This window comes from Lepisosteus platostomus, chromosome 2 (genome assembly GCF_059453375.1).
Source record: "Lepisosteus platostomus isolate fLepPlt1 chromosome 2, fLepPlt1.hap1, whole genome shotgun sequence".
NCBI classification, from domain to species: domain Eukaryota; kingdom Metazoa; phylum Chordata; class Actinopteri; order Semionotiformes; family Lepisosteidae; genus Lepisosteus; species Lepisosteus platostomus.
In genome coordinates this window covers 58,862,722-58,884,072 of record NC_142612.1, presented here as the reverse complement: position 1 = coordinate 58,884,072, position 21,351 = coordinate 58,862,722, and the positions used below count along the sequence as shown (strand labels likewise).

Sequence of the window (21,351 nt, the reverse complement as noted above, 5' to 3'; positions counted from 1 at the left end):
TATGAAAACTCTTGGCTTGCAACAAGAGTTTGCCTTTTGGTAAAATATACAGCATCTTTGACCTCTTCTGTTCTGTTAAGTAACCAATCATGTTGCTCTAAGAGTGAGTTTGTTCGTTAACTGTACCGCCTAAAGAACCGCCTTAATTTCAAAGCACCTGTAAAAGCTTGTCGAGAGTCAGACGTCAGAGTGTGAACCAGGAAAGACACAAGGAGCGTCCGGCGGTTACCAGGAGACAGGTAGCTTACTCATTTTTGTATTTAGAAAAATAGTTAATAAATCCAGGATTTGTCTCGGTGTTTGTGTATTGCATTTGATTACAGCCATGTATTTAATGATTTATGTACTGAAATCGCGATCTGAAATAAAAGAATAAGGTTTGTTCTTCAACTTTTTGACATTTTGCGGAATTCCGTTTTATACTGTATGATTTCAGTTTTAAAACAGTACATATCGGGTAATCCACTTTTTAAGCTTTGACCTTAAACGCCGCATATAACGCCTAGAGAATGATGTAATAGGAAATATGATGGTTAACCTATGTAATTAGGACAAGTGATATGATATTGCATATTTGCAATTGAACCAAATTAATTGAACTCAATAGTTTTACATCGTACAGTAATATAACCAATAACTTCAGATGATAAACTGCAGGAACTGTAATTAGACTGTCCAGAAAAGCGCGATGTAAGTGTAAGGAGTTGTTATTATTATTAGTCTTTGGCAGATTTTAATGAAGTTCTTTACAAGTGCTGTACTACGTGAAGGTTTTGGTCAGAGTCTAGACAACAAGTAGTCTGCTTCAAAGCCCAAAAATAAACTGTTTAGAAAAGGGTTGGGGCAACTTGTTTCGGAGAGAATGACAATCCTGCGAGTTTTATACCTTGGGAACGGGCGACCCCTTTGGCTTCTGGATTTTGTTGCAAACGAGTTCTTAATGGCAGGTTAATTGATTTATAATTAGGGTAGCCCAGTGATGCAGTGGCTAGTTAGTATTGCTGTCTTACAAAGCTGGGTTTTGTGTTTTTTGGTCAATTTCCTATGGAGTCAGCATGGAGTTTGTATATTCTCCCCGTATCTGCATGAGTTTCCTCCCACAGTCCAAAGACATGCTGGTACAGTAGGTTAATTGGGGTCTGGGAAAGTCTTGGTTGAGTGTGTGTGTTCGTATCTGTCCTGTGATAGACTGGTGTCCTGTCCAGGGTGTACCTTACCCTTTGCTTGCTGTTGATTGTCTTCCAGCTTCCCCATTACTCTGTATTGGATAAAGCGGTATAAAGAAAATGGATTGATGATGTACAATTTGTAAGTTGTACACATTTGTACAATGTATAATTTGAGGTGTATTTTAAAAATGTACTTTCAGCATTGCAGAAAGCTGAATGGGATTTGTAATTGGTGTCGATGCTGCACCAGTTTCTGAGTTTCAGAATTTACCTTATACAACTGTGTTGAATTGAATTGAACCTTTGCCAAAGGAAAAAAAAGCTAATTGTTTGAGTGTTTGATAGTGCGGTTGGTCATTCCTACAAATCTATTCATTGTACATTTACCACATATTAAGAGCTGTTTAGCAATATAAAGGGGCAATCAGTTAATAAAGAGCTTGACTGCTGTTAGGCAGCTCTGTAAGCTGATGTTGGAACAACAGATTGTGGGTATTTTTCAAACCGATGACAGAATACAGGAATGGCTAGACAGCAGAAAAACAGAACAGTCTCCCAGGACAAATAGTGTTCATTTAGCCATTTTCTAATGTTTTTCTGCCTGCAGGTTTAACATGTCTGCCGCTAAAGAAGATGTTATTTCACCTGATGAAATGAGAAAGAGGCTTTACCAGACGTTCAAGAACCGTGGTGTTTTAGATACTCTTAAGGTACGTGTAGGATTTTTTTTCGGAGGGGGTCAGGGGTGATTTAGTTCTTGGAAATTCAAAGGCCCAAATGCACTAAGACGGTCAACTATCTAGCCTTTCTCAACCATTAACATTTTCGTCTCAAAATGTGCCGCCTTCTGAAGCTTATAGTCACCTTCTTTTAAGTGCATATTTGAAATTATCTGACTGTTAAATAGATTGATTTAATTTTACAATAGGGAGACAGCCAGCTACAGAAAACGGTTGCCTAGACTATAAGAACTAATTATTAACAGACATATTCCAATTAACCAAAAAAAGATTTGCAGGTAGTTTTCAGGTAGTACATGTAACAATCCCTGTCCCAAATTAATAAAAAATGAATGACAGGCTGCATGACAACATTTATGTCAACATATACAGTATTGCTCTGTGATACCATATTCTAACATCTTTTTTTTTGTGGGCATTCCTATCTAGACGCAGCTACGTAACCAGCTCATTCAGGAGCTAAAGCACCCTGTGCTGAGAGGAGAGGTGGCTCTGAAGCCAGTCCCTGTGGAAGCTGATTCTGTCTTGGTGCAAGCCTCCAACAGCCTGGTAGCAGATCACTTGCGCAACGTTGGATATGAGTACACTCTGTCTGTTTTCTACCCAGAATGTGGCCTGGAAAAAGACAAGGCAAGTATTTCAGAGTTATTTATTTTGTTCTTAATTTACTAATATTATGTAGGAAGACAAATAGTATGGTGGACATGCATAACATGTTCGGCCAATACAGAAGCTGTACTGTAACTCCCAGTGGAGTGTCCATATTGTGTTCATCATGTCCTTAAAGATTTGACAACTGCCATACTGTACTGCCCATGTGAGTGCTACTGACTCTAATCTGAAAAAATGAACCCCCAGAATTGCCAGTGCTGAAGATTTTTCTAAACTCGGATGTTAAACTGTGTTTTTTTTTAAATTGACAACTTTCTGTTTACAAACGTGAGATTAAGCCAGGTTTTAATTTATTGATTAGATTTGGTTTTTTCTTCCACTCTTCCACTGAAAAGGTGTTTTCCACTAGAGATCTTCTTCAGCTAATGAAAATCAGCCCTCGCTCAGCCCTGTACAAATCCCTGGTACGTCAGACTAATTGTTTACCATGAGTTATTAGTAATATATACCACAGATTAATTTTCTTCTTTATGGCTTTGTTCCATAGTTTTGACTTAATTGTTTTAATTACAGACTTCAAGTATGCAAAAAGATGGCACAAAAGGTATGTTAGCGCTACCATTATTTGTCTTTTATGTCAAATATGTTTTATGGTAATGTGATGGCAACATTTAAAAGTAGTTTTTGAACGATGAGGATTTCTTCAAGCGTTAATTACTGAAGGCAGGAGCTGACTTCTGTTAGGTAATAAATCTAGTCACACAATCCACAAAATCTGAAGAAAACCCTTTTAGTTTTAAATATTTAACATATTCCACATTGCTTCCTGCCACATGGGATTCATCTTGCTTCAATATTTCTATGCACAAATTGATCCATAATGCCATTTACATCATGCAGTTGCCCAGCTCCTAATGTAACTGTAATTACATAATACAATTTTAAAGTCCTTTTTGTACCCTGTACAGAATTTATCTTATTTCTCACAACTGACTAATAATATGGTTTTGAACCATCATGTCGAAGTCTTTCATTTATTAGTGCTAAGCAAATAAACATTTTAGGAGGTAGTACATGATATTGTATATTCCAGTAAAAAAAAGAAAAACAACATGTTATGTTTTTTTTTATCTCTTTCAGGTTTTCTAATGAAGCTGCTTATTGAATTGACAGACCATCACTTGCACAAAGAGCGTTGTAATACAGACACCCAGACAGACTCCATCCCACAGTACAGAGAATCCCTAGGTAAGCACTTTAGCTACATGTAGAAATGGCAAAATCGTAGAAAATACAATTAAATATTGTTGTTAACCAAATTATTTTATTTTCTCCCAATAAAAGTAGCAGTGATTGCCACAAGAAAACCTGCTTTCTTTTTACCATTATATAATTTATTTTCATAGCTGAAAAACTTCAGATGATTGATGATCAGTTTGCAGCCCTTCATCACCAGGGTAATAAGTGGGAGTCTTTGGAAGCCAAGCTTGCAGAGTACAGGAAGGAAATCGAAGCACAAGTTCAAGCAGAAATGAACCAACAGGTACTTAGTCATTTTAAGCCAAGTATGTTATTAAGCACACCCAGCTGTGTAAAATGGTCTTACCGTTTCATTACAGTTTCATCATTTTTCTCTTGTATGCATTTAATGTCAAAATAATTCACTTCACTTGAATTGCAATGCTGTTTTTTCATTTAACAGTGCGAAAGACTGAAGGAAAATGAGATGATAAATTACATTGCGCTTTGACATTTTTTTTTTTAGATTTTGATGAAACAGTAAAAAAAATCCACAGCATATTTACCAGATTTAAATGTAAAGTCTCTGCATCATCAAGCACCTTGAGATGTAATGTATATGTGCAATGGGATATTTATGGAAGTAATGTTTGGTGCAGCTGCAGCATTTTAAAGAGGTTGAACTGGCCAGGCTTAAGCTGGAGGAAAAGGAAAAATCACAGAAGGAAGTTTCGGAGCTGAGACGGGAAATGGAGAGGACCTACCAGATCAAATCAGAGGCCCTGATAAACCGGGAGAAGAATGCCATCGAGAGACTACAAAAGCAGCAAGAGGTAATACAAGAGATAAAGGAAGGGAATAATCACGGGTACTGCATAACAGACGATTAAAAGATCCAGTACATGCTTATGCGTATCTTTCCCAGCCATAAAGCCATAACAAACTTTAAAATATCAAACCTTATGTAAAAGGTCAATATAAGACTTGTACAATTTTTAAAAATGTTGTATTTTAACTTAAAATTTAAGACAGCAGAGTGTTGTTACACCACAAAAGTGCTACACATCTTTGAACCAAGTAATGGAATAAAAGTATACATTTGATTATCCTGACTACATACACGTAGCTACTACAGAGAACCTCATAAATACACTGTGTGGTTAAAAAAAATTGCCCCTTATTTTTAAAAATAAATTCTTCTTAATAATATATATATATATTTAGTTTAGTTAAAAATAAGGTTTTTCTTAACATAAAAGCACATGGGTTATTGATGGTATATTATTTCTGAAATCTGACGCAGTGGTACACTTTTCATAAACTTAATTCTTTTTTTTTCTTACCCTAGATTGAAGAAAAAGAAATCTATGCTCAAAGACAATCACTTCTTAAAGAGATTGAAACAGTGAGGAACAGAGAGGCAGAACTGAAGCAAAGAATAGAAGCTTTTGAAATGTAAGCCAATAAAGTCTAATTAGCTTAATCACTGCAACAACAGACTATAATGATACCCTTGTGGGAAAGTAATGAGATTATACCTGTATGTGAACTCATTTGTATTAATAGCAAGTAAACACGCAGTTCACCATTGTCATTTCTCTCTTTATGTGAAGCTCTAATCATATTTATGACTAAAATGATTAAAACCTTATAGTGTAAGTCAACATACTATGTGCTGATTGTTTTAAAATTATTTTTATAAACAGGCTTACAGGTTAACCCACAGGTTATGTCAGCTGTGCTTAAGCAAGAACATATAGTTTCAATTAAACTATATTAATAATAAAATTAAGAAAAAGCAGACCTTAACAAATTAAGATTTAATGTGTGGATTGATTTTTATGAGGTACAGTATGTAGCTAAAACATGCTAAAAACATGTATAACATAGAGCTGTACATTTGAATATAGAGCTTTTTTCCGTCTGTGACTAAGATGTACAGTACTCATATCTGATAGCTCTCTAACACTAGGATTTGAGACACTGTCCAGTGGGGCTAAGCATTTAGACTTCAGCCTAATGTTATTTCAGAAAATCCAAAAAAGCCTGACTATTTACGAACATTCAGCAAAGTGTGATAATATAAGGTTGTGAATTCAATGTGCAGGGCAACAGATATACACAGACAACACAAACAGCAAAAGTATCTGGAATGGTATTATATATATATTTTTATTTATTTTACACTTCAGTATTGTTGCCCTCTGTTAAATTCATCTATGTAGCTTTTTTTCCTGTTTGTTGCATAGGAATTGCAGATTGCAAGACGAGAAGACTAAGACTACAGAGGAGGCTTTAAGACGCAGAGAGCTTGCGGTTAAAACCATTGAAGATACCTATGATCAGAAACTAAAGAATGAGCTTCTAAAGTATGAATGGCCTCTCATGGATTTTGCTGTTTGCTTTTCATGTTGGAAATGAATGTTGGAAATGTACTATCTGGATTCCTACACCTTTGTTTTGATCAACAGTATGGTATATTTGGATCCATATGATTTCTGGCTGCGGCTGTTCCTGCAACGTATGATGTATCCATAATTAAGCAAAATGCTCCATCTGGTGTTAATTTGGTTAAGCATTAGCAAATTCTTAACAAGTGATGTTCTTTTTAGTAGAATAGTAACAAAGCTAGATTCCTCTTGTGTGCTGAGTGCTTACAGGAAACCTGAACACTCAAGCACACAATTGTACTTTCAGCGTCTGCTAAGGTCAACTTGCCATAGCAGTGCAGAGAAATGTTTTCTTGTCTCACTTCAGTCAAACCTGTGTTGAGCATCTACTACAGACTAAAGAACTTCACATTCACCTTTTCCTGCTGGCACCAGCAGGTGTCACTGTTGGGCAGAGGTGGACAATGGGAAACGTATCAAGAGAAATAATGTCATCACATGTTGTGTGAAAGAGCCAATGCAAATAACGTATTTTGTATTACCATCCAAGAGTAGTGGCTTAATCTGTAAGATGAATGATGTTCTATTTACCAAACAAAATATTTTTCTGTTTAACTGAAACAATCTGCTTTAGTTGGAGAGGATTAGAAAGTCTTTTGTCTAGATGTGCTACACCTCTTTAAAAAAAAGGAGCTGACTTTTATACTTCTAGTAAAGTTTTACATGTTGTCAAGAGAGGGAACAGTATTCCTAAGGTTTCTGAAGTACGATATTGGCCTGGTCCATTTTATTTTCAATAGAATGTGCTTTATATCAACTGCAGGTAGAATTAAGTGAATCAGTCACTCAATTCTACTATATACTTATACACTTATCCCGGCCCTGTCATTAACTCAGACTGTTAAGATGCAATTTCAGAGGCTATGCTCAATTCTGACTAAAATGTTCTTTTAGCTTCACCACAAATGAAATGATTATTTAAGTATTTTAGTCAGTAGATCTAGCAAGTATGAACAGCTGTCATTGGGCATTACAGCAATATACTAGAGCACACTGCAGTCAGAAACACTGGCAAATTAAATTGTGTGAATTTATCATAAAAACAGCATGGTATGAATTACTATTTATATTACTAGTGCATTCACATCATGTTTAATCAAATAACATTTTGTATATTAATTGTTAGCTAGTTGTGTTCAAGGCTGCGGTTAAAAATGTATTGATAAAATCATGGCAGATCAAAAAAATGTTTTTACCATCAATCAAAATGATAGTTAAGGGTATTTGTTTCCTTATTCTTTTAAGCGTTTATAAAAGCAACAAAGAAAGAGGAAACAATTGTTTCAACCATTTTTTTAATCTGTGTATTTTCTAAATATGAACTTGATGAGTCTAATTTTTTTTCTTAGATATCAACTGGAACTGAAAGAAGAATATCTGAAAAGAACTGAAAAGGTCACTGAAGATGAGAAAAGGATTAAAGGTGTGTTGCCTTTTAAAATGTTTTTTATAATGTTTTTTTTTCACGGGAATTTTTAATACCTGCCATCAGAAATGCTCTCCGGTAAAAAACAGTTGTTTGCAATAGGGGTCAATAAGTCAGTGGGTCCCAAGGTTTGCCACTTGAGTGTTTTACAGCAGATGACACTGCCAGAAGCCCTTCAACAAAGTAGCTGAGGAAGAAATAATTTAACAAGCACCCCATAGTAGCTCACCTGAACTTTGACAGAGAAATCAAAAATGCAGAAACTGCTTTTCCTCAGTTTATTAACACAAACAATCGCCAATACAAAATCGAAGTACAGCCAAGCAGCGTTACGTGTCCTTTGTAAAATAGTGCAAATGATCATGCAAATGATAGCTTAATTCTGTTTTCACAGAATCTCAGTGAAACAGCTAATGTAGAAACAGAGTAAAAAACAAGTAGCGGTTAGTTTTTGCAACATCCGCACATGATTTCACAAGCTGCTCTTGTGGCATGTCTTCCGGGCAACCAGAAGATAATGGTGCCTCCGGTTTTGCACCATGATTTTTATGTAGCTTGGTCCAAAAATGACCAGTACGTGCTCCATATCTGATGTCTGCCTCACTCAGAATCTATGGGTTTGTGCTTTAAAAGTGGTTCACAATTCTAGCCCAGAATTGTTTTTTTGTTCCAGTTTTATACACGGTTACAGTTGCACTTTTAAGTTTTGCATTTGCCTTAGCCATTATAATATATAAATATAGGTCCCGCATAATTTGTTTGCAATTACCTTTTGTCTCACGTCTATGCTTCTTCTTAGCTGAAAGCCTCTGTTTACGGAAGGAGTTGGCTGTTCTTGATCACAAGACAGAGGAGCAGAGACAAGCCATTGCTGAAGTGAAGCGGCTGCAGGTGCATTTATGTTGCGATATTTTCTGCGTGTGTGAAATGTATGTGTGTTAACTGGGTGCCAGGAAGGCGACACTGAAAGAAGATAAAATAGGAAACCGTGGAAGGTGAAGCTGTCCTGTGGAGTGGTCTGTCAGCATGTGTTGTAATATTATGTTTTGGCCCCTGATAATAAACGTCTTATGCTGACAAGAACCGTCACACTTATGTAACATGTTCCGTTTTAAAAGCTGGCAAAAATAACTTTAGGCAGTGGAGTGGACTGCCGTGCTAATTTGATATAACATGAAGTGATCTTTTCAGCGGTGGTTTTAACTCTGATTTAAGTGTACATGGATAGTTGGAAAAATTATCATCTCAATCTAGAAGGCAACAGCAGAGACCAGTGATGGCCAAAAAGCATTCTTTTATTTATTATTTTACTTAATTATATATATATTTTTTAATTATAAAAACTGTATTTTAATTTTTTAATCAGAAATTGTATTGATGTATTTTGGATTTGTTCTGTAGCGTTCCATAACCAGGTTTCGGCTTTATAAGTGGGCTGAAATTAAAGGTTATATTACTAATTGCACAACAAGGTTTAAGAGGGAGCACCATGATGCTGTCCCCAAAGCAAATATTTTCTTATTTGACTTTCTCTAGGTAGAGCTGGATGCCGCAATGTCACAAATATCTTTACTAACACAACAAACCGAGCTGCTCAAGGAGAGGCTGGAGGAGACTACAGACTACCCAGTGCTCAAGAGAGAGAGGCTAGAGCTCCAGGCCCAGGTGAGGCTCATTACAAGGCACCTTGAAGACACCCAGGAAGAGAACCGCCAATTTAAAGCAGGTGAGTGCGTCATCTTCCAACACCGTCTGGAGGCTTGTGATAAAACTAATCTTGGGTTTTCTCTGTAGATGACTGAAGAGTCTAAATGGTTTCGAAAACCAACCAAAGCCTTGAGAAGTTTTTTCTTAAGTTTGTGTGTGCATACATATGTTTTAAACATCCATATTAACCTATATGTTTACTGTTTTAATTAGCCAGCACATTCCCAGTGTGAATTCCCAGTTCTCTGAATGGGTATGAGTCCAGCAGGGGCAAGCTGGGATCAGTATTGTGGGGGACTTATTTAGGACACTCTGTGCCTGTCAATGTGCTGTTTCTTGGCAGCAAATCCTGTACCACAGACAGTGCTGGGAAACAGACTCGAAGCCCTGTGAAGCAGGGGTCAGCGCACTAATACCATAGGACAGACAGCCTTCTTTATGGGGGGCTGAGTGCCAGGACAGAAGCAAGAGACTTCATTGAACTCACTGTTGTTTCCTGTTTGTGAGGGAGCTTGATTCAGCACTGTTACATCCACTTGCAATCGTCAGCCAAGTAACAAGTGCTTTGCATTGATGCTAGGGGTTGCAGAAAAACTAGACTCTTTTGTACTCAAGTTAAGATATGTATTTTCTCCATATGAGGGCAGCAACACATAAATATAAATATTGTTTGTTTTCCTTGACTTGTGCTGTTATATTTTGTGTAATAAATGTTCAACAGCACAATGTAATAAAACTAATGGGCCTGACAAATGTGATGCCAACAGCACCTTTAACAGTTGTTTATAAATTGTTTCTGCCTCGTCCCTTGATGATTAAATCCATATCAATCCATCTGTTTAAGGTAGTTTTTATCAGAGACACCATGTATGCTAAAAGACAATTAAGGTGTCACCTTTATAGAAGCTGATTTACAGTCAATGACGTACTTAAGCAAAGACACGGAGAGGACTAAATGGAAGAAATGGTTATACTATCACAAATACAATGACAAAAACAGTGGACATTACAACATTAAACTGTCCAGTCTCGGTGTAGAGTGGATGAATGGTAAAGAACATGATACTAAATGAGCTGCAGAAATTTGAATGGATGTGCTAAAGATGGTTTGTTGATGCATTGAGACCAGTTAGGAGAGAGATGCACTACTCCTGTCTAGAGAGAACAAGGACTTGGACCCGAGGCTGAGTGAAGTCAGATAAAAGCTGCATGTTCTTTGAAGCTTTTCAGCCACTGATGCATACTGGGCTGGACCATTCACTCCCTTTGAATTTTTTTCAGGAAGGATTCATTCATTCATTCATTTTTGATGATTTCATTGTGAACGTATCTAATGTTGTAGAAATATGCATTCAAAATGTTGTTTTAAATTAGTTAAATTGTGTCTTATCTACCATATGCTACGATTAATACTATCATAAAAGTAGAGTATAACAAACTATTTACTACATTGAATGAATTATTTAATAACATTCCTGGGGATGGAGGGTGCTAAACATTGTAACTGACTTCATGTGGATCTCCCAGTGTGAAATTTGAATCGTCCTACAAAGGCTGTGTGTGAGAAACCAAGACTATTAATGTGCACATTTGCACATTACAAGCTACGTTTTTTATTCAGGTTTAAAAAAAAACAAACTAGTTTTGTAGTTTTATTTGCTAATTACAGGGTGTTGTTTGCTTTTGTAGCGCTACGTCAGCCCACTGCTGAGTACTTGGCTCTGCAGACCGAGGTGAGGAAAATGGAAAATGCCAGGAAGCTGGATGAAGAGGAGTTTGAAAATCAGAAACAGGTGCTGGAGAGGCAGTTACAAAATGAGGTCAGAAAACCAGGCTGTTTTGTACGTAGACTTGCGTTTCAAAAGTTGCCATGAAAGAAAAAGGAAAACGATATTTAGAGCCAATGCTGCCATGTGAGCTGTGACATACTTGTGCATCTTTGCAAGCATAATCTCTGGCGTGAATGCTGTTTCATTTTGAGCACAGGTGCCGCAGTCTCTCGAGGCTAACTGGTGCTTCAGCTAGGCATGGTCATGCAGCGTGTGCCGTAAAAGCAATTGACTGCTCCCTTTGTTATTGCCTCATCAAAATGTTTGCTTTTCATTCAGTACTCCCACTTCAGCAGATACGTTTACCTAATTTGCTTCACTTACAAATCTAATCTTGCAAAGACAAAGAAAAGGCACCAATCAGAATGTGCTGTTCTGATTAAACTGTCGATTAGCACATCCCATGTGTGCAGTCTTATTATATGTTATGCTCTGCCGACACTTGACCTGGAGATGGAAGATTTTTGGCAGTGCTCCTGTCTGTGATAGAACAACGTTTGGTGCTACAGAATAGCACTGCTTATAGCACCGGTTTTTGCACCCATGATTCCTAGAGTCTCTCTCATTGGGGAAATGGTAAATAAACCAAGACCCCCTAACTCAATTGTGGCATTGTCTGAATTGAGAAGCTCCTTCTTTATTTCACAGATTGAGCGTTCTGCTCAGTTGAAGGCCCAGCTCATGGAATGTGAAGAGAGAGCAGAATGGCTAGCTACCCATGCAGAGGATGTGAAAATGCAACTAAAACAGACACAGCTGGGTTAGTCTTTTTCCCTGTTCACTTTAAGTCATCCAAAAAAATTGAAGATAATCGTAGTCTTATGTGACCTATTTACAAAACATGTATTTTGGGGGTAAAAAACATTTTTTTTTAAACTTTAAAGCGCACAAACAATGGTGTTTGATTAATTTTCATTGTCACCTGTCGTACATATTAACAGTGGGTAGCTTTGGTTCAAACAGAGGTACAGCATGTCTTGTCCAATTAATGGTGTTTCTGATACCTTTCTGTACTGCTACCTGTTACCAAGTGCAGCAGCTTCATGTTGGTGCAAAGTTATAAGCAGGTTGAACAGTATGTGGACCAGATTGCTTTTCTACAACTATACAGTGCTTATGAATATGGAACAGCTTGAAATATAATGTTTTTAAAACAGCTGTTGTTTAAACATCTCTGAAAATGAATGTAAATCATGATATACGAGTGCTTCAGATCATTACATAATATTTCCTGTGAATGAATGGCTGCAAAATAAACAACTGAGATATTATATGGCATTGTGAATCCTGTGTTTAAGTGTTTCAGACTGAGGAGAATCTCAGAGCAATTGATTGTGTGTATTTTATGCAAGTGTGTACAATTAATAAGAATTACATAATGATAACCCGTCTTAATTTCTGCAGATGAATCACGTGCTTCAGAATTATTTTTAATTTGTTTCTCCATACTTTCTATTTAAAACCAATATAGTTCCTTGCAATCCAGCCTTTTAGGAGTTTTTAATCACCATTACTATATTTGTCATCTGTCTTTTTCCTTCTCTTTCTCCGTTCTGCATCTTGTGATGGCTGCAGCATTGGAAAATGAAGTCTTCCGCAACCCAAAGCCTTCTCTAGTCGATCGCTCTGTCCTCGATCTCACTGCTGATAGGATTGTGCTGCCTGATCTCTACGTCGATGGGCCTGTTCAGAAGAGCAGGAGAGTACCCGGGGGCTCTCTCTTTGAACCTGCAGCAGGCCTCGCCTCTACCAGTCAAAGACACTTGAGGCCTCGGAGCAGCTCCCTGGACCCCGACACCGAGCTGGTGGCGGGGGCTAAGGCACGAATCAGGGAACTGGAAAAGGAGGCGGAATCTTTGGAAGAGGCCTACAGGAACTACCAGCACAGGGTCATCCAGGCGGCGGCATTGAGCGCTCCACCACCAGGGCCGCAGTCACCCCAGCAACAGCATTGTGTCGTCCTCAGCGGGATCCCCTCTGCTTCTCCCCCCAGAGTGACATTCGCGGATGACATGCTTGGCTCCCATGAGCTGCTTTCCGGTCAGTTTAATGGGCACCTGCTAGATTCCTTGAGTATATTTGGTGGAGCGGAAACAGCAGGGGTTCAGACCCCACCCGAGCGAAACTCGCCCAGACGCCTGTCCTCCACTCCTCTTTCGACATCTAAAAGGAAATCTAGGAGGGGAACTGCAGAAGGTAACTTTACCTTTTACCAAGTGGAATATGACATGCAGTCCTTTTAATTATTTTCTGCATTATTCTTTATTACAGATTAGCGTGCTTCTTTCCTGAAATTGGAGGCTTATGTTTCTAGTTTCTTCCATGTTCCATGTTTTGTTTCTGCTGTATGGGCCATTTGGCACATCACGGAGCTCAAACACAAATTAGTTTTACGAGTGAAAGGATCTGAGGATCCTATCCAGGTGGTTCTCGAACAATGCAATGATATTGACTTCAACACCTTGACTGGGTAGCTAACTAGACTCGCATAGCCTTTTGTGTAAACTAGTGCTTCCTCTTCTCCTCTTTATGAGCACAAGCTCTTAGACCCCCTTTTATATATCCTTAAAATAAGTTTTACATGTCAGATGATTTTTCTCATAAGATTTTAGGTAGGTTGCATTAATTTGTTGCAGTGAACATCGGTTCGCATTTATTTCCATATTGTATTAATTTATACAAGATACACTGATTTGTTTCACAACAGAGAAGCAGTGAAAATAAAGTTTTTAACATCTGAAGTGAATAGAATGAATAAATGCTGATTGTATATAGTTGCTAGCAGCCCCTTTTACCACATGTTTTGCTTTAATAAGATACTGTAAGATGTCATTCATAACCATTACCAGTTGAGTTATGATTGTAACATTGTGTACAGTACATGCTCCAGAGTAAACAATGACTCTTTTGAATGAGTAGTGCTTCCTATGCTGGTCTCTTAAAATAATGGAAGGGGTGTTAGTTCATATGCAAAATGCTCAGGGTAATTCTTTTTGATTTACCTTTATCAGGCACCAGTTGTACAACTCTTCTTATCTCGGAAACACAAAACAGTTAAAGTTTAAATTAATTAAAGGTGAACTCATTGACAACAATAGTATTTTTTGTTCTTTAGATAAAGATCATTCCCATACAGCCTCTCACCACAGTTTGCCTGAATGGCAGATACCTCCTAGGGATCACCCATCGTCTTCTGCTGATATCAGCGCTCTTGGCAGTCCTCCTTTAAAAAGTACAACTAGAGAGCATGCCAGGTAAATCAGAATTCACATTCACTGCATGCTGTCGTGCTCTGTCGCCTTATGACAAGAAATGGTGAACAATGTAGAACAACAAATAAAAAAAAAAAGCAACCAAATCAATCATGGAAAAAGAAATCGTGGAAAACCCGCAGAACTGCAACTTAATCCCTGGGGATCCTGAATGTCTCATTCAGTTAAAAGGCTCCCTTCAAAGTGCAGACATGGCCTTATAGCAGCAAGAATTCTGGTTTTAATTAAGTAAGAATGTAGATGGGCTATTTATGGGGACCGGACCATCACCGCTTTCAAGAAGTGGGCAGTGAAAAATCAATAACATATTGAAATGCTGCACTCTTTATATAACCCATGGAAAAAGTGCCACAGCCCTGCATCCACTTAATATTTGTTTAATGCATGGATGTTTGCTGTTAAAGCAATGTGAATGGCAAAAAATGCAAATGTGCTTCATTTACAGTATGTTTGTATCTCCCGGTTCTGAAATATGTCTTATTGACGTACATAATGTTGTATTTATTTTCTTCTTACAGTTTCCAAAAACCAACTGAAGGTCTTTCAAGCTCAGGGTCTTCACCACCTCCTGAAAAGATTTCTGTTCAGGATCTTACAGAACCCTCAGGAGGTAAGTTGTCATTGCTTTGCATTTTATCAGAAGAACTGATCCTGAAAAGAACAGTTTTTGTAGCAATATATACAGTAATTTACTGTTATACTGTGAATCACTTAGCCTTTTCTTTTAAAAGCCCAGCTTTTATCACAAGAAGGTCCTACAAAAATCTTTGTACAAATAATTTGCATGCCATGCATAGTTTTGTAAAAAACTAACAGATGTTAAAACACTTGAAAGAATAAAATCACAACATTTTACAGTAATATCTACATGATGTTCTTAATTCCAAACGCTTTTGTTTTTCAACACATTTTTTACAGATTCCAAAATGTTGACATCTGTTTTTCTGATTTAAAAAAAATAGGCACGAAATTTGTACCAACATAAATCAAATAGAATTAAGTTAATAAAGCTGTAGCGCCCAAACTGTATAACATGCAATCTGGAATTAGTCAGGTTTTCACTTTAAAAAAACACAACAAACAAACTGAAATGAAAATTGCCCAAAATGAAGTGTTTGCGTTTTCATTTTCTTCAAGGTCTACCATATACAGCAAAGTGTAACTCGGGGCTGTTTCAGTGTCCCATTTCCTCTGATGTTGCTGCCTATAATGTTGTTAAATTTGATGTTTCTGGCTATATGAGTTTGTTGTGATATTTTTACAGTAACGGGGAAGTGAATGTTTTTTCTTTCAGATGTCCTTTTGGCACAGTTAGTATTAAAATGTAGATTTTACAGGCATTATTATGTGCCATATAGGCAACTGTTCTATAATTACTACATATCCACATAAATATAAGAGTCTTTTCTGTACTTGACAATCATTAAGGGACTTCCACTGGAGTACTGTTTATTTTTGGTTCAAAGTGATTCACATTTTCCATGATGAACCTTGTATAAAACTGTACTTGTTTTCCTGTCTGACCTGGTTGGTACTGTACAGTATGTGTACTTTTTAAATCAGTTGAGTCTTCTTCAGTGTGTGTACTGTGTATATATGACATGGAACAATGTAAAAACTTTTTTGGGGTTATCAGAATATTTTATACAAAACACAGTAGTTTCTAACTAAGTATAGCGTAATTGTAATTCTGATCCCGATGAAGCCTTTTGTGTACCAAAATGTATGTAGCATTTAGTTTTTTTCCCAAAGGAGGGTGATTGTGAGTCAAGCTTATCTTATAATTTTATATAAAACATTGATTTGTGCCTGACGACACCCTAACAACTATGGGTGTGCACTCTTCTTTAAAAAAAAAAATATTTCTTACCAGTTATCACAAATAATGTGAGGATTATTGACTATCAAATACGTAATCATTACTCGATAATCAAGTGTTGAAAAAGAAATTGGACAACCATGATGGGAAAGCTATGAAAATATTTAAGAAGCACAGCAATAAAATGGAGGCAGGGACTAAACAAAGGAAATACCACAGAATGACAGTTCACCACACAAAATGTGTGAGCAAACACAATAAAACTTAAACTGTTTTGTTTTTTCATTTAAACCAAATAAGTCACTTGACAGTAAGTTCATATTTCAAGCAAGAATGGATATATTTACAGAGCAATCTGAGCGCTAATGGGCACAAAAGCAGCATCCCAGGACTCTCCACTCCAGAGTCCTAACCACTGCTCCATACTGCTGCTTTGATTTATTTGGGGAAAACTAAGCACAGCCTCTATAAAATCTGGAAAATGAGTCATTTACTTAGCAAAATCCTTGAATCGCTATATAAGATTTGACACGGAAACTGAGAGAAAAGGGTCACAAAATTCACAAGCAATTCTGTTTTATTTTCCGTGAGCAAAACCAAAATGCAAACCTTTACTGGAAACAGCACCCAAAAGTTTAGAATTCCCCTGTCAAGTCGCTGAAGAAGCCTGTTGTTTTTTTACACAGAATGACATTAATGGAAATTCCTATTCTAGCAGGATTGTGACTCCTCAGTATTCTGGAAACTCGAGCCTGCTGTTGCGAGGAGGAAACCAAAGTTGCCTACCACTGAGCTGTATGTGTTGTGTTAAAAGAATGGGCAGCAGGGTCAGGAGAGTTACCAGGAACTGATTTCAAATTAAAAACAAAACTTCCCGCTATAAAGGACACAAGGTTAGCTTGAGAACCCTTACTGTAGTATTTAATATCATTTTAAATATTATTGGCTTTAAAATTAAAAATTAAAATCCATTTTAATTTTAAATATAAAATGTTGTGCGCAATACTTTTGTTTTTTACATAAAATGTTTCCCATTCATTAGCTATTTACAAGCTTAGACCTGGCAGAAGTAAATAAATAAAATGGCTTTCATTTTTGTCAAATACATACTTGGTTTATAGGTTCAGGAATAAAGTGTTTATTGACTGGCCTGGAAAAGGCACAGTAGCTGAAATATTATTTAAACCAACCAGTGCTATATAATGGCCTTTGAAATGTGCTAGATATCGTGTGACCTCTTAAGCTGACAGGGCAGGGTCGGGACACTGTGCTTCCGAACGGTCCAGAGCTGGATTTACCCCCTGCTTTCTTCCAGCGCCCTGAGCAAACGGGGGAAAGCTTGGACTGTGCACCGCGCCGCACGTCCACTTCACTTTCATCACCATGCCCCCGGAGGCTTGTCCTGCCAGTGCTAGATTATTCACGGCAATTTCATCTCCCATTCACTATAAATACCGCTCGCCCTTCAGGTCTTTCCTGTTAGCTCCCTTCCCGATTCCCTTCCCTTGGCTGTTAGAAGCACGCACTAGCACATGACCAAAACACGTTTTTAAATGAAATCATAAATACCTATTGCACGACGTCTGCGCCCAACATCATTGATCTAAGCATTATCACTAATGCCTCACATACTTCTTCAGGATTCTAGTTCAGAACAACCAGACAACCTTCCCGTTTGAAGTTTAACCTCTGTTTTCAAAAAGTGGACTGTTTCCCGTGCTTGAAGTCTAATTGTTTGTTGTTTTTTTGTGTGGCACTGCACTATTTTTTTTTTGGGCATGAATCACCATCCAATAACAAAAGAAAATATCTAGAGCATACTGTAAGTTATATTAATATTTCGCCTACTGTGCCTTTTCCAGACTAGTCAGTGAATGCTTTCTACCTGAAAATATCAATCGGTTGGACCTGATTTATGTTTATGTATTTAACAAAAATGAAAGTTATTTTACTTGCTTTTGCCAGTTCTGAGCTTGTGAATGTGACACATTTTATGTTGTGTTTAAAGGCAGACTTGTGAAGCAAATGCATTGTTTTGTCAACATGCCAAGTCTATAAACTGGTAAAGGACAAGTTGTTATGTCTCCTTAATGAAGTGCTGGCTGATTAGGAATTCTGTGTCCGTTCCCCTGTCTTCCTCCGTTATAATGAGGAAATAAAGAGGCCATTGTGCTGTTTTTGTTCTAGATCACAGCGACATTCCGAAGCAGCTTGAGAGTGATGTGTCCCATCAATCTGGTGAGAATATGAATAGGCACAGTGTCACCACACCAGAGCCAGCAATAGCTACTTCTCAGCAAGACCTCGGTGAGTGCCCATCTAAATCCTGTCCCCATGCTCAATACGTGCAAAAGCAGCATAGCTGAACCTTTTAGAAGAGTTATCGCTGTATACTGTGAAAGCATCATAATATATACTGCAAAACTTAAATGATACTTAAGTTAATGGCCCTTATTTGCCATAGAGTCCCTTTTGCATGTCTGTACCTATTGTAGTATACTACACTTATATTTATTCTCGGCTCTGTCCAATATGCAGATGTAAACTAAGCAGTGAAGATTCATGAAATATCCATATGGTGCTTCCATAATTGCTGTACTGAAAAAAACTGAATAGAATAGAAGACTAACATTCTTTTTAGAGAATTTATGCACATGTAACATATTTTTCTCTTGATATTGTATGAGTAGATTTGAAGTGTAATATTTTGAGGGGTATACATATGGTCATACAGGAGACAATTTCACAATCAGTAGCTAAACAGGGACATGGGTTCTCAATTTGAAACTAAATGGGAATTCATTTAGGGTGGATAATTGGTAATACTGTTGTACTGGGCCAAATGAACTCCTCTCGTTTGTGTTCTTAGGTTCTTTTGAACGCTCATGGGTTTTGGGGACCAATTATAATAACTGAGATATTTGAAGATTTATTTAAAAAAAAAAAAAACTATTGCAGAATCAGTTGAACATCAAGCTGCTGAACAGCAGGATAAGAAGGAGGAGGAGGAGGCAGAGAGATGGGAGCTGGAGAGGAAGCAGCGAGAGGCCAGGAGACTGCAGGAGAGACAGGAGGCCGTGGAGAGGGAACAGAGGGAGCTGGAGAGGGTGAGGCCTCGCTTATCATTTCGGTGTAAAAGCCTGCGACACTTGCATCTCTGCCACCCTTTCTAGTGCGAGATCTACTGACAAAAACAGCCAGCTGGCTTCTGTGACGCTTGGCCTTTTCAGAGGAGCCAGTATTTCCTTTTTTTAACCTTTTATCTATTTATTTTTATTTATTTTTCATTTCTTCAAAAAAAACAACTTTAGCAGCGTTAAGTGGTTAATCTTTGTGGTATGATTACACAAGGTGGATGATGTTGATGGCACTAAGAAACGTGAAGTCCCAGCTATTCATTGTCTTTCTGTACGTCTCTATTGAAAGCTCATGGAAGAGGAACAGCAGCATCGTGAGCCCAGTTTGAAAGGACCGGCAAGGAATGACACCGCATCCAAGGACCCTGAGGGAGAGGAAGCAGACCCAAGATCTAAAACAGACCCTCTTGAGAAATACATGAAAATTGTCATGCAGAACAAAGAACGGGGTCAACAAGAGCCGGTAAAAAATATGTGGTTCTTTTAACAGCACCACAGGTTTGAATAATCTCAGTTTTCCTAGGTGACTAATGATTTGAAAGTACACAACAGCTGTCTTTTTTTATAATAGCTTTCCTGCTGTTGTCCATTATCAGGTAGTAGTTAGGGCTCTGGACTACAGACCACTGCTCTTATAACCCTGAGTAACTCAAATAGCTTCACTCAAAATTGCCTCAATAAAGTGCCCCCTTTTATAAACGGGTACTTTCCAGGTTGTCATTGTAAATGGGATTCGTTTCTCAGCTGACTTATCATTTAAAAAAGCATTTGAAAAAATCCTGCCAGAAAACATGGTGCATGTTTGTGCTTTGCAGTGACTTCTTTCATAAAAGGCCTTACAGAGCGAGTCATTATAAGTGCTTTTCTTTGAGCCACAGTATTGCCATGATGCCAAAGCTATAGTAAACCTCGTCTCATTTTATTTCTGGGTAAAAGACAATAATTCTTGTGCATTAGAGATTGGAAGTCCGTTACTTGCTTATCCCAGCACAGAAGGAAACTTGATAAAACAATACCAAATTCATCCATCGAAATATCTAAATTAATTAAATTGATTTTCCAGAGTTCAAGCAAGGAAGCAAGAGAGCAGGAGAGCTCCATAGCTGAAATACTGTCTGAGAAGGATGAAAGGTACAGTGTGAAAACCCTCTTTTATGTTTTTTTGCATCAACAAGATATACAGTCTTGTGTGTTTGTGAGTGATTTGGAGAGTGTTATTTAAACAACATTGATCTGATTCAGTGTTCAGCAAAACGTCTTGTTAAACTGTTAAAACTGAAGAGGGCCGAGTCCAGGACAAGTGTTGGTTTATGAAAGGGGAGTGCCGATTGAGAACTTACAATCTCAATAGTGAATAAGGAAAATAGCACCAAGGCGGAAAGGCAGGGGTAGCACTGTGAGGGTCACTTCTTTTCACTGTAATAGACATGATGGGAAAACTAGACTCTGAAAAGATTCAGTCAGCAGTCCTCCTGTTTTGATTGTTCATATTTAACATTCTTTGCAATAATGTCACCTTTCTAACTGTATCTCAGCCAGACGCCCTCATTGATAAAGAATAGCAGTAAACAGAATAGCATGATGGCTGTAAGGTGCAATGAAGGCTTATTACTTACTTGATGTTTCTTTCTGTTCCAGCATTGCTGCCCTCTCGCATGATGATGCCGATGATGATTTTTGGTAAACTTATCTTTAAAGCTGACCTTTTCATTTAAAGCACTGTTTTTTTTGTGCATAGTGTCCATAATAGTATGTTAAGGATTAAAGTTATTTTAAACGGAAGAAAAAAAGTTTTCACCTTTTTTTCATATATCCCTGTGACAAACACTGTATCTCACATTTATGGTCACACATGCTTCCTGTTAAGAGAATAGAAATACAATGACCCAACCTTTTCTTTATTTTACGTATTTCTACAGCAACTTTTTAAATCCAAATAAGCAACAACTAA

The 21,351-nt window shown here is 37.6% G+C and overlaps 1 protein-coding gene across 4 annotated transcripts; it reads left to right on the top strand.

Annotated features, from left to right (window-relative positions):
* The first annotated feature begins 5 nt into the window (after positions 1-5).
* On the top strand, positions 6-21,190 carry ofd1 (OFD1 centriole and centriolar satellite protein). 4 transcript variants are annotated; one of them, XM_088609565.1, is made up of 23 exons: positions 6-239; positions 1,777-1,879; positions 2,339-2,539; positions 2,917-2,985; positions 3,095-3,125; positions 3,662-3,769; positions 3,928-4,064; positions 4,420-4,593; positions 5,109-5,215; positions 6,010-6,129; positions 7,560-7,633; positions 8,436-8,527; positions 9,173-9,362; positions 11,033-11,163; positions 11,821-11,932; positions 12,748-13,368; positions 14,288-14,426; positions 14,963-15,054; positions 18,451-18,570; positions 19,222-19,370; positions 19,690-19,863; positions 20,464-20,531; positions 21,039-21,190. In XM_088609565.1, exons 2-23 carry the CDS (start codon positions 1,784-1,786, stop codon positions 21,082-21,084), a joined length of 3,051 nt encoding a protein of 1,016 aa, XP_088465691.1. In that variant the 5' UTR covers positions 6-239; positions 1,777-1,783; the 3' UTR covers positions 21,085-21,190. The 4 variants fall into 4 exon arrangements, with proteins under 4 accessions (XP_088465691.1, XP_088465699.1, XP_088465708.1 ...); XM_088609573.1 differs by lacking the exon at positions 6-239 and adding an exon at positions 246-377; XM_088609559.1 differs by lacking the exon at positions 6-239 and adding an exon at positions 1,289-1,308.
* Positions 21,191-21,351: the final 161 nt, after the last annotated feature.